Here is an 18,274-nt window from a genome sequence, read left to right as displayed (position 1 = left end):
GCAGCGCACTCCAGAGCAGTGTATGGAGCATGCAGGAGGAGCGCACTCCACAGCAGTGTATGGAGCATGCAGGAGCATCTCACTCCAGAGCGGTGTATGGAGCATGCCGGAGCAGCGCACTCCAGAGCAGTGTATGGAGCATGCAGGAGCAGCGCACTCCAGAGCAGTGTATGGAGCATGCAGGAGCAGCGCACTCCAGAGCAGTGTATGGAGCATGCAGGAGCAGCGGCACTCCAGAGCAGTGTATGGAGCACGCAGGAGCAGCGCACTCCAGAGCAGTGTATGGAGCATGCAGGAGCAACGCACTCCAGAGCAGTGTATGGAGCATGCAGGAGCAGCGCACTCCAGAGCAGTGTATGGAGCATGCGGGAGCAGCGCACTCCAGAGCAGTGTATGGAGCATGCGGGAGCAGTGCACTCCAGAGCAGTGTATGGAGCACGCAGGAGCAGCGCACTCCAGAGCAGTGTATGGAGCATGCAGGAGCAGCACACTCCAGAGTGAATGTATGGAGCATGCAGGAGCAGCGCACTCCAGAGTGAATGTATGGAGCATGCCGGAGCAGCGCACTCCAGAGCAGTGTATGGAGCATGCAGGAGAAGCGCACTCCAGAGTCAATGTATGTAGCATGCAGGAGCAGCGCACTCCAGAGTGAATGTATGGAGCATGCAGGAGCAGCGCACTCCACAGCAGTGTATGGAGCATGCAGGAGCAGCTCACTCCAGAGCAGTGTATGGAGCATGCAGGAGGAGCGCACTCCAGAGCAGTGTATGGCGCATGCAGGAGGAGCACACTCCACAGCAGTGTATGGAGCATGCAGGAGCAGCTCACTCCAGAGCAGTGTATGGAGCATGCCGGAGCAGCGCACTCCAGAGCGGTGTATGGAGCATGCCGGAGCAGCGCACTCCAGAGCAGTGTATGGAGCATGCAGGAGCAGCGCACTCCAGAGCAGTGTATGGAGCATGCAGGAGCAGCGCACTCGAGAGTGAATGTATGGAGCATGCAGGAGCAGCGCACTCCAGAGCAGTGTATGGACCGTGCAGGAGCAGCTCACTCCAGAGCAGTGTATGGACCGTGCAGGAGCAGCTCACTCCAGAGCAGTGTATGGAGCATGCCGGAGCAGCGCACTCCAGAGCGGTGTATGGAGCATGCCGGAGCAGCGCACTCCAGAGCAGTGTATGGAGCATGCAAGAGCAGCGCACTCCAGAGCAGTGTATGGAGCATGCCGGAGCAGCGCACTCCAGAGTGGTATATGGAGCATGCAGGAGCAGCGCACTCCAGAGCGGTGTATAGAGCATGCAGGAGCAGCGCACTCGAGAGCAGTGTATGGAGCATGCGGGAGCAAGCGCACTCGAGAGCAGTGTATGGAGCATGCGGGAGCAGCGCACTCCAGAGCAGTGTATGGAGCATGCGGGAGCAGCGCACTCCAGAGCAGTGTATGGAGCATGCGGGAGCAGCGCACTCCAGAGCAGTGTATGGAGCATTAATATAACATAACTCACACCAAGAGCCATTAGATAATGAGCACCAAGCCTCCCTCAATACGGCAGGGTAGGTGCCAGCACTACTCATGACAGGAATAATGAACAGGAGAACAAGAGTAAAGTGCAAAAAATAGACAAAATTTATTGAATACACAACAAGACATAAAATTCATTAAAATAGAGCACTACCAGTATATCCTGGGGATGCCAATATAGAATAGACCAGTTTAAATGGCCAAAACAGATCAAAGATACATGCAAGTCGCAGTCTATAGAAATGTGGCTACAGCTGGCCTGAACAAATCACAAATATTGGGAACATACCCAATAACCAGGGAACTGTTAAATGGAAAATAAATAGAGGTCAAATCAAACCGTGATTGCCCACCATGTTAGGGTGGGGAATCATGGTGATGTCACTGGCTGCGCTGCAAATAATCATAGAACAATAGCAGGGAATAAACATACCATAGCTATATAGCACAAGTGTGCCATTACGATGTATTCCCTTACCTAAAGTGCTGAAGTGCAAGTTACACAAATGCCGGACAGCCAGGCGTAGACACAGACAGTTCCTATAGGGTAGGGGGTGGAAGGTGGAAAACCAAGGTACCTTGGTTTTCCACCTTGAAAAAGCTATCCCCGCGAAACGCGCGTTGGATGGAGACCTTTTGACACCTGAGGATGCCTTTCCCTACCCTATAGGAACTGTCTGTGTCTACGCCTGGCTGTCCGGCATTTGTGTAACTTGCACTTCAGCACTTTAGGTAAGGGAATACATCGTAATGGCACACTTGTGCTATATAGCTATGGTATGTTTATTCCCTGCTATTGTTCTATGATTATTTGCAGCGCAGCCAGTGACATCACCATGATTCCCCACCCTAACATGGTGGGCAATCACGGTTTGATTTGACCTCTATTTATTTTCCATTTAACAGTTCCCTGGTTATTGGGTATGTTCCCAATATTTGTGATTTGTTCAGGCCAGCTGTAGCCACATTTCTATAGACTGCGACTTGCATGTATCTTTGATCTGTTTTGGCCATTTAAACTGGTCTATTCTATATTGGCATCCCCAGGATATACTGGTAGTGCTCTATTTTAATGAATTTTATGTCTTGTTGTGTATTCAATAAATTTTGTCTATTTTTTGCACTTTACTCTTGTTCTCCTGTTCATTATTAGTGTATGGAGCATGCAGGAGCAGCGCACTCGAGAGCAGTTTATGGAGCATGCAGGAGCAGCGCACTCCAGAGCAGTGTATGGAGCATGCAGGAGCAGCGCACTCCAGAGCAGTGTATGGAGCATGCAGGAGCAACGCACTCCAGAGCAGTGTATGGAGCATGCAGGAGCAGCGCACTCCAGAGCAGTGTATGGAGCATGCAGGAGCAGCGCACTCCAGAGCAGTGTATGGAGCATGCAGGAGCAGCGCACTCGAGAGCAGTGTAAGGAGCATGCAGGAGCAGCGCACTCGAGAGCAGTTTATGGAGCATGCAGGAGCAGCACACTCCAGAGTGAATGTATGGAGCATGCAGGAGCAGCGCACTCCAGAGTGAATGTATGGAGCATGCAGGAGCAGCGCACTCCAGAGCAGTGTATGGCGCATGCAGAAGCAGCGCACTCCAGAGCAGTGTATGGAGCATGCAGGAGCAGCGCACTCCAGAGCAGTGTATGGCACATGCAGGAGCAGCGCACTCCAGAGCAGTGTATGGAGCATGCAGGAGCAGCGCACTCCAGAGCAGTGTATGGAGCATGCAGGAGCAGCGCACTCCAGAGCAGTGTATGGAGCATGCGGGAGCAGCGCACTCCAGAGCAGTGTATGGAGCATGCAGGAGCAGCGCACTCCAGAGCAGTGTATGGAGCATGCGGGAGCAGCGCACTCCAGAGCAGTGTATGGAGCATGCAGGAGCAGCGCACTCGAGAGCAGTTTATGGAGCATGCAGGAGCAGCGCACTCCAGAGCAGTGTATGGAGCATGCAGGAGCAGCGCACTCCAGAGCAGTGTATGGAGCATGCAGGAGCAGCTCACTCCAGAGCAGTGTATGGAGCATGCAGGAGCAGCGCACTCCAGAGCAGTGTATGGAGCATGCAGGAGCAGCGCACTCCAGAGCAGTGTATGGACCATGCAGGAGCAGCGCACTCCAGAGCAGTGTATGGCACATGCAGGAGCAGCGCACTCCAGAGCAGTGTATGGAGCATGTAGGAGCAGTGCACTCCAGAGCAGTGTATGGAGCATGCAGGAGCAGCACACTCCAGAGCAGTGTATGGAGCATGCAGGAGCAGCGCACTCCAGAGCAGTGTATGGAGCATGCAGGAGCAGCGCACTCCAGAGCAGTGTATGGAGCATGCAGGAGCAGCGCACTCCAGAGCAGTGTATGGAGCATGCAGGAGCAGCGCACTCCAGAGTAGTGTATGGAGCATGCAGGAGCAGCGCACTCGAGAGCAGTGTATGGAGCATGCAGGAGCAGCGCACTCCAGAGCAGTGTATGGAGCATGCAGGAGCAGCGCACTCGAGAGCAGTGTAAGGAGCATGCAGGAGCAGCGCACTCGAGAGCAGTTTATGGAGCATGCAGGAGCAGCACACTCCAGAGTGAATGTATGGAGCATGCAGGAGCAGCGCACTCCAGAGTGAATGTATGGAGCATGCAGGAGCAGCGCACTCCAGAGCAGTGTATGGCGCATGCAGAAGCAGCGCACTCCAGAGCAGTGTATGGAGCATGCAGGAGCAGCGCACTCCAGAGCAGTGTATGGCACATGCAGGAGCAGCGCACTCCAGAGCGGTGTATGGAGCATGCAGGAGCAGCGCACTCCAGAGCAGTGTATGGAGCATGCAGGAGCAGCTCACTCCAGAGAAGTGTATGGCTCATGCAGGAGCAGCGCACTCCAGATCAGTGTATGGCTCATGCAGGAGCAGCGCACTCCAGATCAGTGTATGGAGCATGCAGGAGCAGCGCACTCCAGATCAGTGTATGGAGCATGCAGGAGCAGCGCACTCCAGAGCAGTGTATGGAGCATGCAGGAGCAACGCACTCCAGAGCAGTGTATGGAGCATGCAGGAGCAGCGCACTCCAGAGCAGTGTATGGAGCATGCGGGAGCAGCGCACTCCAGAGCAGTGTATGGAGCATGCAGGAGCAGTGCACTCCAGAGCAGTGTATGGAGCACGCAGGAGCAGCGCACTCCAGAGCAGTGTATGGAGCATGCAGGAGCAGCACACTCCAGAGTGAATGTATGGAGCATGCAGGAGCAGCGCACTCCAGAGTGAATGTATGGAGCATGCCGGAGCAGCGCACTCCAGAGCAGTGTATGGAGCATGCAGGAGCAGCGCACTCCAGAGTGAATGTATGGAGCATGCAGGAGCAGCGCACTCCAGAGTGAATGTATGGAGCATGCCGGAGCAGCGCACTCCACAGCAGTGTATGGAGCATGCAGGAGCAGCTCACTCCAGAGCAGTGTATGGCGCATGCAGGAGGAGCGCACTCCACAGCAGTGTATGGAGCATGCAGGAGCAGCTCACTCCAGAGCAGTGTATGGAGCATGCCGGAGCAGCGCACTCCAGAGAGGTGTATGGAGCATGCCAGAGCAGCGCACTCCAGAGCAGTGTATGGAGCATGCAGGAGCAGCTCACTCCAGAGCAGTGTATGGACCGTGCAGGGAGCAGCGCACTCCAGAGCAGTGTATGGAGCATGCAGGAGCAGCGCACTCCAGAGCAGTGTATGGAGCATGCCGGAGCAGCGCACTCCAGAGCGGTGTATGGAGCATGCCAGAGCAGCGCACTCCAGAGCAGTGTATGGAGCATGCAGGAGCAGCGCACTGCAGAGCAGTGTATGGACCGTGCAGGAGCAGCTCACTCCAGAGCAGTGTATGGACCGTGCAGGAGCAGCGCACTCCAGAGCAGTGTATGGAGCATGCAGGAGCAGCGCACTCCAGAGCAGTGTATGGAGCATGCAGGAGCAGCGCACTCCAGAGCAGTGTATGGAGCATGCCGGAGCAGCGCACTCCAGAGCAGTGTATGGAGCATGCCGGAGCAGCGCACTCCAGAGCAGTGTATGGAGCATGCTGGAGCAGCGCACTCCAGAGTGGTATATGGAGCATGCAGCAGCAGCGCACTCCAGAGTGGTATATGGAGCATACAGGAGCAGCGCACTCCAGAGCAGTGTATGGAGCATGCAGGAGCAGCGCACTCGAGAGTAAATGTATGGAGCATGCCGGAGCAGCGCACTCCAGAGCAGTGTATGGAGCATGCAGGAGCAGCGCACTCCAGAGCAGTGTATGGAGCATGCAGGAGCAGCTCACTCCAGAGCAGTGTATGGAGCATGCAGGAGCAGCTCACTCCAGAGCAGTGTATGGAGCATGCAGGAGCAGCGCACTCCAGAGCAGTGTATGGAGCATGCAGGAGCAGCGCACTCCAGAGCAGTGTATGGAGCATGCAGGAGCAGCGCACTCCAGAGCAGTGTATGGAGCATGCAGGAGCAGCGCACTGCAGAGCAGTCTATGGAGCATGCAGGAGCAGCGCACTCCAGAGCAGTGTATGGAGCATGCAGGAGCAGCGCACTGCAGAGCAGTGTATGGAGCATGCAGGAGCAGCGCACTGCAGAGCAGTGTATGGAGCATGCAGGAGCAGCGCACTGCAGAGCAGTGTATGGAGCATGCAGGAGCAGCGCACTCCAGAGCAGTGTATGGAGCATGCAGGAGGAGCGCACTCCACAGCAGTGTATGGAGCATGCAGGAGCAGCTCACTCCAGAGCAGTGTATGGAGCATGCAGGAGCAGCGCACTCCAGAGCAGTGTATAGAGCATGCAGGAGCAGCTCACTCCAGAGCAGTGTATGGAGCATGCAGGAGCAGCGCACTCCAGAGCAGTGTATGGAGCATGCAGGAGCAGCGCACTGCAGAGCAGTGTATGGAGCATGCAGGAGCAGCGCACTCCAGAGCAGTGTATGGAGCATGCAGGAGCAGCGCACTCCAGAGCAGTGTATGGAGCATGCAGGAGCAGCGCACTCCAGAGCAGTGTATGGAGCATGCAGGAGCAGCGCACTGCAGAGCAGTGTATGGAGCATGCAGGAGCAGCGCACTGCAGAGCAGTGTATGGAGCATGCAGGAGCAGCGCACTGCAGAGCAGTGTATGGAGCATGCAGGAGCAGCGCACTCCAGAGCAGTGTATGGAGCATGCCGGAGCAGCACACTGCAGAGCAGTGTATGGAGCATGCAGGAGCAGCACACTGCAGAGCAGTGTATGGAGCATGCAGGAGCAGCGCACTCCAGAGCAGTGTATGGAGCATGCAGGAGGAGCGCACTCCACAGCAGTGTATGGAGCATGCAGGAGCAGCTCACTCCAGAGCAGTGTATGGAGCATGCAGGAGCAGCGCACTCCAGAGCAGTGTATAGAGCATGCAGGAGCAGCTCACTCCAGAGCAGTGTATGGAGCATGCCGGAGCAGCGCACTCCAGAGCAGTGTATGGAGCATGCAGGAGCAGCTCACTCCAGAGAAGTGTATGGCTCATGCAGGAGCAGCGCACTCCAGATCAGTGTATGGCTCATGCAGGAGCAGCGCACTCCAGATCAGTGTATGGAGCATGCAGGAGCAGCGCACTCCAGATCAGTGTATGGAGCATGCAGGAGCAGCGCACTCCAGAGCAGTGTATGGAGCATGCAGGAGCAACGCACTCCAGAGCAGTGTATGGAGCATGCAGGAGCAGCGCACTCCAGAGCAGTGTATGGAGCATGCGGGAGCAGCGCACTCCAGAGCAGTGTATGGAGCATGCAGGAGCAGTGCACTCCAGAGCAGTGTATGGAGCACGCAGGAGCAGCGCACTCCAGAGCAGTGTATGGAGCATGCAGGAGCAGCACACTCCAGAGTGAATGTATGGAGCATGCAGGAGCAGCGCACTCCAGAGTGAATGTATGGAGCATGCCGGAGCAGCGCACTCCAGAGCAGTGTATGGAGCATGCAGGAGCAGCGCACTCCAGAGTGAATGTATGGAGCATGCAGGAGCAGCGCACTCCAGAGTGAATGTATGGAGCATGCCGGAGCAGCGCACTCCACAGCAGTGTATGGAGCATGCAGGAGCAGCTCACTCCAGAGCAGTGTATGGCGCATGCAGGAGGAGCGCACTCCACAGCAGTGTATGGAGCATGCAGGAGCAGCTCACTCCAGAGCAGTGTATGGAGCATGCCGGAGCAGCGCACTCCAGAGAGGTGTATGGAGCATGCCAGAGCAGCGCACTCCAGAGCAGTGTATGGAGCATGCAGGAGCAGCTCACTCCAGAGCAGTGTATGGACCGTGCAGGAGCAGCGCACTCCAGAGCAGTGTATGGAGCATGCAGGAGCAGCGCACTCCAGAGCAGTGTATGGAGCATGCCGGAGCAGCGCACTCCAGAGCGGTGTATGGAGCATGCCAGAGCAGCGCACTCCAGAGCAGTGTATGGAGCATGCAGGAGCAGCGCACTGCAGAGCAGTGTATGGACCGTGCAGGAGCAGCTCACTCCAGAGCAGTGTATGGACCGTGCAGGAGCAGCGCACTCCAGAGCAGTGTATGGAGCATGCAGGAGCAGCGCACTCCAGAGCAGTGTATGGAGCATGCAGGAGCAGCGCACTCCAGAGCAGTGTATGGAGCATGCCGGAGCAGCGCACTCCAGAGCAGTGTATGGAGCATGCCGGAGCAGCGCACTCCAGAGCAGTGAATGGAGCATGCTGGAGCAGCGCACTCCAGAGTGGTATATCGAGCATGCAGCAGCAGCGCACTCCAGAGTGGTATATGGAGCATACAGGAGCAGCGCACTCCAGAGCAGTGTATGGAGCATGCAGGAGCAGCGCACTCGAGAGTAAATGTATGGAGCATGCCGGAGCAGCGCACTCCAGAGCAGTGTATGGAGCATGCAGGAGCAGCGCACTCCAGAGCAGTGTATGGAGCATGCAGGAGCAGCTCACTCCAGAGCAGTGTATGGAGCATGCAGGAGCAGCTCACTCCAGAGCAGTGTATGGAGCATGCAGGAGCAGCGCACTCCAGAGCAGTGTATGGAGCATGCAGGAGCAGCGCACTCCAGAGCAGTGTATGGAGCATGCAGGAGCAGCGCACTCCAGAGCAGTGTATGGAGCATGCAGGAGCAGCGCACTGCAGAGCAGTGTATGGAGCATGCAGGAGCAGCGCACTCCAGAGCAGTGTATGGAGCATGCAGGAGCAGCGCACTGCAGAGCAGTGTATGGAGCATGCAGGAGCAGCGCACTGCAGAGCAGTGTATGGAGCATGCAGGAGCAGCGCACTGCAGAGCAGTGTATGGAGCATGCAGGAGCAGCGCACTCCAGAGCAGTGTATGGAGCATGCAGGAGGAGCGCACTCCACAGCAGTGTATGGAGCATGCAGGAGCAGCTCACTCCAGAGCAGTGTATGGAGCATGCAGGAGCAGCGCACTCCAGAGCAGTGTATAGAGCATGCAGGAGCAGCTCACTCCAGAGCAGTGTATGGAGCATGCAGGAGCAGCGCACTCCAGAGCAGTGTATGGAGCATGCAGGAGCAGCGCACTGCAGAGCAGTGTATGGAGCATGCAGGAGCAGCGCACTCCAGAGCAGTGTATGGAGCATGCAGGAGCAGCGCACTCCAGAGCAGTGTATGGAGCATGCAGGAGCAGCGCACTCCAGAGCAGTGTATGGAGCATGCAGGAGCAGCGCACTGCAGAGCAGTGTATGGAGCATGCAGGAGCAGCGCACTGCAGAGCAGTGTATGGAGCATGCAGGAGCAGCGCACTGCAGAGCAGTGTATGGAGCATGCAGGAGCAGCGCACTCCAGAGCAGTGTATGGAGCATGCCGGAGCAGCACACTGCAGAGCAGTGTATGGAGCATGCAGGAGCAGCACACTGCAGAGCAGTGTATGGAGCATGCAGGAGCAGCGCACTCCAGAACAGTGTATGGAGCATGCAGGAGCAGCTCACTCCAGAGCAGTGTATGGAGCATGCAGGAGCAGCGCACTCCAGAGCAGTGTATGGAGCATGCAGGAGGAGCGCACTCCACAGCAGTGTATGGAGCATGCAGGAGCAGCTCACTCCAGAGCAGTGTATGGAGCATGCAGGAGCAGCGCACTCCAGAGCAGTGTATAGAGCATGCAGGAGCAGCTCACTCCAGAGCAGTGTATGGAGCATGCCGGAGCAGCGCACTCCAGAGTGGTGTATGGATCGATTGGTATTAAGACCTGAACCCCAAACGATCAGCATCACTATTTAGAGCCTGTAATATTTTTTTAAAGAAATACTCTATAAGATTGCTTAAAAATCATTTCATCCTATAAAGTAGCTTTTTGATAGTTTGTCCGTTGATTGCTGGTCTGCAAAGACAAAGCCGAGTGTTCTTTGCAGCGCTTGTTCCAGTTTCTGGCCTGTGTAGGGGCTTGTTCACACGTTGCATTTTTGACATGTGAGTTGCAGAGAAAATGCAGCATTTTACAGTTCCAGAAAAGTGAATGAGATTTCTGAAATCTCATCCACATGTGAAGGAAGGAAGGATGGATGGAGCGATGGATGGAGGGATGGAGGGATGGAGGGATGAAAGGATGGAGGGATGAAAGGATGGAGGGATGAAAGGATGGAGGGATGAAAGGATGGAGGGATGAAAGGATGGAGGGATGGATGGATGGAGGGATGGATGGATGGAGGGATGGATGGAGGGATAGAGGGATGGAGGGATGGATGGAGGGATGGATGGAAGGATGGATGGAGGGATGGAGGGATGGGGGGATGGATGTAGGGATGGATGAAAGGATGGAGGGATGAAAGGATGGAGGGATGAAAGGATGGAGGGATGAAAGGATGGAGGGATGAAAGGATGGAGGGATGGATGGATGGAAGTATGGAGGGATGGAGGGATGGAAGGATGGAGGGAGGGATGGAAGGATGGAGGGATGGATGGAAGGATGGAGGGATGGATGGATGGAAGGATGGAGGGATGGTTGGATGGGTGGGTGGTTGGATGGAGGGATGGATGGATGGATGGATGGGAGGGTGGTTGGATGGAGGGATGGATGGGAGGGATGGAGGGATGGATGGATGGGTGGATGGGTGGGTGGTTGGATGGAGGGATGGATGGATGGAAGGATGGATGGATGGATGGAAGGATGGATGGATGGGTGGGTGGTTGGATGGAGGGATGGATGGGAGGGTGGTTGGATGGAGGGAGGGAGGGATGGAGGTAGGGATGGATGGGTGGGTGGTTGGATGGAGGGAGGGATGGATGGATGGACAGATGGATGGATGGATGGAGGCATGGATGGAGGCATGGATGGAGGCATGGATGGATGGATGGAGGGATGGATGGATGGATGGGTGGGTGGTTGGATGGAGGGATGGATGGATGGAAGGATGGAGGGATGGTTGGATGGAGGGATGGATGGATGGAAGGATGGATGGGAGGGTGGTTGGATGGAGGGATGGAGGGATGGATGGGAGGGTGGTTAGATGGAGGGATGGAGGGATGGATGGAGGGATGGAGGGATGGATGGATGGAGGGATGGAGGGATGGATGGGAGGGTGGTTAGATGGAGGGATGGAGGGATGGATGGAGGGATGGATGGAAGGATGGATGGAGGGATGGAGGGATGGGGGGATGGATGTAGGGATGGATGAAAGGATGGAGGGATGAAAGGATGGAGGGATGAAAGGATGGAGGGATGAAAGGATGGAGGGATGGATGGATGGAAGTATGGAGGGATGGAGGGATGGAAGGATGGAGGGAGGGATGGAAGGATGGAGGGATGGATGGAAGGATGGAGGGATGGATGGATGGAAGGATGGAGGGATGGTTGGATGGGTGGGTGGTTGGATGGAGGGATGGATGGATGGATGGATGGGAGGGTGGTTGGATGGAGGGATGGATGGGAGGGATGGAGGGATGGATGGATGGGTGGATGGGTGGGTGGTTGGATGGAGGGAGGGATGGATGGATGGACAGATGGATGGATGGATGGAGGCATGGATGGATGGATGGAGGGATGGATGGATGGGTGCGTGGGTGGTTGGATGGAGGGATGGATGGATGGAAGGATGGATGGATGGATGGAAGGATGGATGGATGGGTGGGTGGTTGGATGGAGGGATGGATGGGAGGGTGGTTGGATGGAGGGAGGGAGGGATGGAGGGAGGGATGGATGGGTGGGTGGTTGGATGGAGGGAGGGATGGATGGATGGACAGATGGATGGATGGATGGATGGAGGCATGGATGGATGGATGGAGGGATGGATGGATGGATGGGTGGGTGGTTGGATGGAGGGATGGATGGATGGAAGGATGGAGGGATGGTTGGATGGAGGGATGGATGGATGGAAGGATGGATGGGAGGGTGGTTGGATGGAGGGATGGAGGGATGGATGGGAGGGTGGTTAGATGGAGGGATGGAGGGATGGATGGAGGGATGGAGGGATGGATGGATGGAGGGATGGAGGGAGGGAGGGATGGAGGGAGGGATGGATGGATGGATGGATGGAGGGAGGGGTGGATGGATGGATGGACAGATGGATGGATGGAGGCATGGATGGATGGATGGAGGGATGGATGGATGGGTGGGTGGGTGGTTGGATGGAGGGATGGATGGATGGAAGGATGGATGGATGGAAGGATGGAGGGATGGTTGGATGGGTGGGTGGTTGGATGGAGGGATGGATGGATGGATGGATGGATGGGTGGGTGGTTGGATGGAGGGATGGATGGAGGGATGGATGGATGGAGGGATGGATGGATGGAGGGATGGATGGACAGATGGATGGATGGATGGAGGGATGGATGGATGGATGGATGGATGGATGGAGGGATGGATGGATGGATGGATGGAGGGATGGATGGATGGATGGAGGGATGGATGGATAGTTGGATGGAGGGATGGATGGATGGAAGGATGGATGGATGGAAGGATGGAGGGATGGATGGATGGGTGGGTGGTTGGATGGAGGGATGGATGGATGGAAGGTTGCATGGATGGATGGATGGAGGGATGGAGGGATGGATGGATGGAGGGATGGATGGATGGATGGATGGAGGGATGGATGGATGGATGGATGGATGGAGGGAAGGATGGAGGGATGTATGATATTAAATAATAGAATGTTCAATACTTTCTTTTTCCAGGGAAAGGACCTCGCTGATCCTGTGAACATTCCTTGTTATCCAAAGGGCTATGAGGAGACCCTGGAGGTGCAGTCTCTGTATGACAGTCCTTGCACTGAGAAGTTTGCCCCGTCCACACCGTCCACACCAACATTCAGCATAAAGGGAACCGGCAATGCTACCGAGTGCTCTCAAGTTCTCAAAACCATCTATGATTTTAATTCCTGCACTGGTAATTCGTTCTGCTCGTTTGACGGAGTCTATCAGCCGCCGGTCGCTGGAAACTTTTTTGTAAGTAACTTTGTGATTTACACTAACCCTTATTCTCATGAAGACATTAAAGGGAACCAACCGCCAGGATTTTGCTACAAGAAGTAAATGCGGTGCCATACTGGCATTACGATACTGATCGCAGGCATACCTGTTGTAGAAAAATCGGATGCCTCATTGATGAAATATCCTTAACCAAAGCTGCAGAAATGCCCTGCACTTTGAGTGACGACTGCAACATGGGTGGGTCTTTGTGGGTCGGGTCCTCAGCGTTTATTCCTCTTCTTGGCTCCTCCCCTTTTCTATTTTTGAATATCGCTCCTCGCCGCTATTACCACAGTAATTATGTCTTCATTACAATGGCGCCGGAGTCCACACATGCCCGTACCGTGATCTCCGGTGCCATTTGATTGAAGACACTGCACTAAAGACTATGAGAGGCATTGGCGCATGCGCAGATATTTCTTTTTCCCGATGCCTCTCATAGTCTTCACCGCGGTGTCTTCAATAAAATGGCACCGGAGACTGCAGAACACGCATGCGCAGACTCCGGCGCCATTTTAATGAAGACGTAATTGCTGTGGCAATGCACATGCGCCGCCAACCAGTACACGCATGTGCGGACTCCGGTGCCATTTTAATGAAGGCGTAAGTACTGTGGCAATGCGCATGCGCCGCCAACAACAGCAGCGCGATATTCAAGGGGGCGAGCCAGGAGGACGCTGGAGGAGGAATGAACGCCAAAAACCCGACCTACAAAGGCCCGGCCCGGTAGCACCCATCAAAGTGAAGTGCATTTCTGCAACTTTGATTAAAGATATTTCATCAACCAAGCATCCGATCTTTCTACAACAGGTATGCCTGGATTCATCATCTTAGTGCCAGTATGGCACTGCCTTTACCTCATATAGCAAAATCTTAGTGGTTGGTCCTCTTTAAATGTTCTAGTTTATAGAGAGCATGAGCAATTGATTTGTCATACACAATTGTATTCCATCCACTGGTGCTGAGGGCCCCAATATATCAGAAGGTTTGGCCATCTCCAGAAGAAAGGCTGCTGTACGCCTATTCTGGGGCAATCTGGATTCATGTAGGGGCGCACTGTCCATCAATAAATTGGGGAGGAGCAGAGTGGCCAGAATAAAAGCTCTGGACCGCCCATGGTGCACCGAGCACCTAATTTACATATTTCTTAAGAGAGTATTTCTGAAAACATCAGCCCAGAGATTTTGGATCTACAGCCATGTTTCTTCTCAGGGCAAATGATGGGCTTACTTCATGTGATGCTAGTCACTACTTACGGATAGTATAGATGGAAGGGTAGTCAGAGAAGGCGAGGTCAGGAAACAGGACATGACAGAACACAGGGATTAAGCAGAAATACAGTCAAGTCACAAGAAGAGGATCAGAATTCCAGGAGAATACGTACTAGATTCAGGGAGCAGACAGAGACGTGGTCAGGTAACGGTCCAAGGTCAGAAGCCAGAAGGAAATTACAAGAACAGGGAGCAAGAAGAGATGGGTATGGGATCAGGAATCAAGATGACAGGACACAAGGAGTAACAGTAACACAGTCAAGTCACAAGAAGAGGATCAGAATTCCAGGAGAATACGTACTAGATTCAGGGAGCAGACACAGATGTGGTCAGGTAACGGTCCAAGGTCAGAAGCCAGGAGGAAATTACAAGAACAGGGAGCGAGAAGAGATGGGTCTGGGATCAGGAATCAGGAGGACAGAACACAGGGAGTAAGCAGTAAAACAGTCAAGTCACAAGCCGAGGATCAGAATTCCAGGAGAGTACGTACTAGATTCAGGGAGCAGACAGAGACGAGGTCAGAAGCCAGGAGGTAACGACAAGAACAGGGAGTGGGCATAGAGGTGTCAGTAAACAGTCCGAGGTCAAGAAACGTAGATCAGAACACAAGCACAAACACAAGCCAAGAGCACAACTACAGTTCCAGACAGTATGACTGGCCAGATTCTGGGAGAGCATGCTCAGTAATGAAACCATTACCATGAAGGTGGAACACCTGAGTAATCAGCACCTCCCAGAACCTGCATGGAATCCTGCGCTGTCAAACAACCTGTCAGCTAGTGCTCAGAGAAACACAGCAGAGCATCTCCAAATACAAGATGCTCTGCACAAAGAAAGCATGTCACTGCCGGCTCTGTAGTTCAGGAAGGCGCAGCAGAGCATTATCTGTGTGCAAGATACACTGCACAGAGGAATCGGGACACTTCACAATGTAATCATTCCCTTTAAATTGGCAGCCCTCTAATGGGAATGTGTTTGTGTCCCCCCCCCTCAGGCTTTCTCTGCTTTCTTCTACACATTTGACTTTCTCAACCTGACCTCAGGACAGAGTTTGTCTACAGTGAAGAGTGCGGTGGAGACTTACTGCGCCCGAGACTGGAGCGAGGTAAAGTGATCCTCTGGTGGAGACATAACATGTACAAAGTGATCACACGTCTTCATTGTATGGACTTTTTTTTATTGTTCGCAGCTTCAGTCGACTTTCCCGAAGGAAAGACCAGATCGTCTCCGAGATTACTGCGCTAATGCCAACTATATTCTGTCTCTGCTGCTGGAGGCCTATAAATTCACTGAGGAGTCCTGGACATCCATCAGCTTCATGAAACAGGTGAGCGCAGTCTAAAAGGAGATCAGCTTATGTATTAATGAGCCCTTGTTCACACCAGAAGGCAGTTTTTGGTGGTTTTCGTTACATATGATTGTGTTGGAATAAGTGGTGGTGCTCTGAGGTGCGTAAAGGGTCATTTGGTGGCTTAGTGGTCATCACTGCTGGGTTACAGCACTGGGGTCCGAGAAAGGGGGTTTTAGATCAGGGTTCGGACAGGAGTTAGGGTCACTCTAGCGGTCCAGACCTGGCTACCATCAAGCCTACCTCTGGGATAAGGGACAGCACAGGGCCAGTTTAGAAGTCCCTGCTCCAGTTACTCCGACACCTCTGTGACAGATAGGCACGGCCTGACAGGTTTTCTGCCATCACTCATGTGTACCTTTCCACTTTTATAGGCTGCAAACACCGACATTGGCTGGACATTGGGCTACATGCTGAACCTGACCAACATGATCCCATCGGAGGCTCCATCCACCAGGAGAGTACAGACGTACAATGTCTGGGTGGCGACCGTGTTCTTCATCGTCTTCACCTTGGCTCTTGTATTGGTCAAGCTGTTCTTATATTTTCGGTAGCGGAGATCTTTTGAACAATTAGTGGAACATGAAGGATGAACTGAGATGTACGTCACATCATATTTAACTATGCTGAAGTCAAAATCAAATGACCCAATGGCCGTTATATATTACTGATATTGAAAGTCGGTGTAGCTAAGAAACCAAAAATTGGCTGCACAGTCTTATGGGGTCCACACTTTACAACCTACCCTTCATCGTCAGTACAGATATGACCACCCAGCCTTCTATTCCACCATGGAAAATAAACTTACATTATCTGAGCCGAGATGGACCTTTCCTCCGAGCTCGGATGGCCCCAAGCAGTTCTCCATCAATGTCAGGACTTCTGGCTTTGGAGGACTGATTCCTGGATCAGAGGATGACACGAACTGACATCTTTCCAAAGAGAAAGGCTCCACGTTCCTCAATCATCGCCTTAGAGCTTAAACAGACTCCATCAAACTGGAAATAAATGAGAAACAGAGATGGATGTTGATGTGAAGGTATATACAACCGAGATGAAGGAAGCAATTACTAACAAGAATGATTATTGCAGAGATTTTGGTCCACTCTTCTTTCAGTCTCTTCCACACTTCTTTGACTGTTGTGGGTTTCATGGCCATAACTTTGTCACCAAGGTTTTCTATTGGGTTTAGATCAGGACTCTGGGCTGTGGCCATTTCATTGCTTCCAAGAGCTGCTTTCCCCATTAGAGAATTGGGATCTTGATAACCACTGGACAGCCCTCAGTTCTGGTCCAGGAGGGCACGGTGCTTGCCTATTCCATGTAGGAGGGGAACTCCAGTTACCACCTTTCCTTATTTACTAAAATTGTGAGCAGTTCTGCACAAGGGGACGTGGAAAGGAGGAATGTCATCAACCAGAACTGGAAGAACCCCATCAAAGAACCTTAAGGCTACCTGTATGGTACATGCACCCTTTACTTGTATTCCACCACAAAACCAAATTTACAAAAAATGTCATTCTGATTTAATATTTTAAAAAAGTGGTCACTATTTATTTATTTTGTTTTTGACATAGTCATCTATATACCCCTGGATAGCATTAAAAAAAATATATTTACTGCAATCACCACTAGGGGGAGCTCACTGTAGACTGTTTGCATTAAACTCTTGATCTCCCCCTAGTGGTGGCTGAAAACTGCCAGAGTTTTATTATTTACAAGGGTTTTCCAATGCAGTTTGCTTAAAAAAGGATCTAGAGTTATATAAAATTGTTTTTTTTTTCACTGTATCCTTCTGTTAAAAAGTTATGCCAATCAATGTTTGCTAACCTAGCAAGTACGGAAAGGACATTTTGGATGCATTCGGCGTAAGCACCAAACGTTTTCCAGGCACATACCCGAAATATAATGAGAAAATTAGATCTGAACAGAGCTGGACTCCCAATCTTAGGCTGGAGTCACACTTGCAAGAGACTCGCGAGAGTCTCGCATTGCATCACCCGGCGTGACATGCAGCCAACCCGCTCCTGTTAGAGAGTGTGGCCGTGCCGGGTGTTGCAATGCGAGACTCGCGCGAGTGTGACTCCAGCCTTAAAGATTACCATGTCATAATGGAATTGAATATTTGGCCTCGGCCGACATGTTGGAGCCTATAGGGACCATAGGTGGATGGGTCGCCTCTGTCTTTACGGGTAACCTGTCAACAAATCATAGCAGGTTTCTCCGCACTGATTTTACTTGCCACTTTTCCACATAAATGTAGTGTAGATTGTTCACGTTTTAGCTTATGTTTTACATCACTCGATTACCTGCAAGTAACTTTTTTATCTAGTTTTACAAATTGAACGCATTACTTGAATGTACGAGACGACTGCTCCTCTCCAGTGACAGAGGATGTTTACAATGAACCCTATGGCAATAAATACATATTCACTGTTATCTATTTGCCTCTAAGACTCCTCTATGAGAAATAGACTGTACTCTCTCACACTGCTCTGGTGGGATTTTGGCCCACTCTTCTTCCAGTCTCTTCCACCTGACATCACTAGTCTCTCACATTGCTCTGGGGGGATTTTATCCCACTCTTCTTCCAGTCTCTTCCACAGGACATCACTAGTCTCTCACACTGCTCTGGGGGGATTTTGGCCCACTCTTCTTCCAGTCTCTACCACAGGACATCACTAGTCTCTCACACTGCTCTGGGGGGATTTTGGCCCACTCTTCTTCCAGTCTCTTCCACAGGACATCACTAGTCTCTCACACTGCTCTGGGGGG

The 18,274-nt window shown here is 52.9% G+C and overlaps 1 protein-coding gene across 1 annotated transcript in view; it reads left to right on the top strand.

Moving 5' to 3' along the window:
* Positions 1-17,919, top strand: part of LOC142251551 (ectonucleoside triphosphate diphosphohydrolase 8-like) — a 46,735-nt gene extending 28,816 nt beyond the window's left edge. Inside the window, exons 7-10 of the mRNA XM_075324454.1 lie at positions 12,587-12,856; positions 15,146-15,256; positions 15,341-15,478; positions 15,874-17,919. Of these exons, the coding sequence (XP_075180569.1) occupies positions 12,587-12,856; positions 15,146-15,256; positions 15,341-15,478; positions 15,874-16,053 (699 nt within the window). The 3' untranslated portion in view covers positions 16,054-17,919. The remainder of the gene's footprint in view (positions 1-12,586; positions 12,857-15,145; positions 15,257-15,340; positions 15,479-15,873) is intronic.
* Positions 17,920-18,274: the final 355 nt, after the last annotated feature.

Source organism: Anomaloglossus baeobatrachus, chromosome 9 (assembly GCF_048569485.1).
Source record: "Anomaloglossus baeobatrachus isolate aAnoBae1 chromosome 9, aAnoBae1.hap1, whole genome shotgun sequence".
Lineage (NCBI taxonomy): Eukaryota > Metazoa > Chordata > Amphibia > Anura > Aromobatidae > Anomaloglossus > Anomaloglossus baeobatrachus.
Note: the sequence above shows the minus strand (reverse complement) of the source record. Positions and strands in the feature narration are given on the sequence as shown.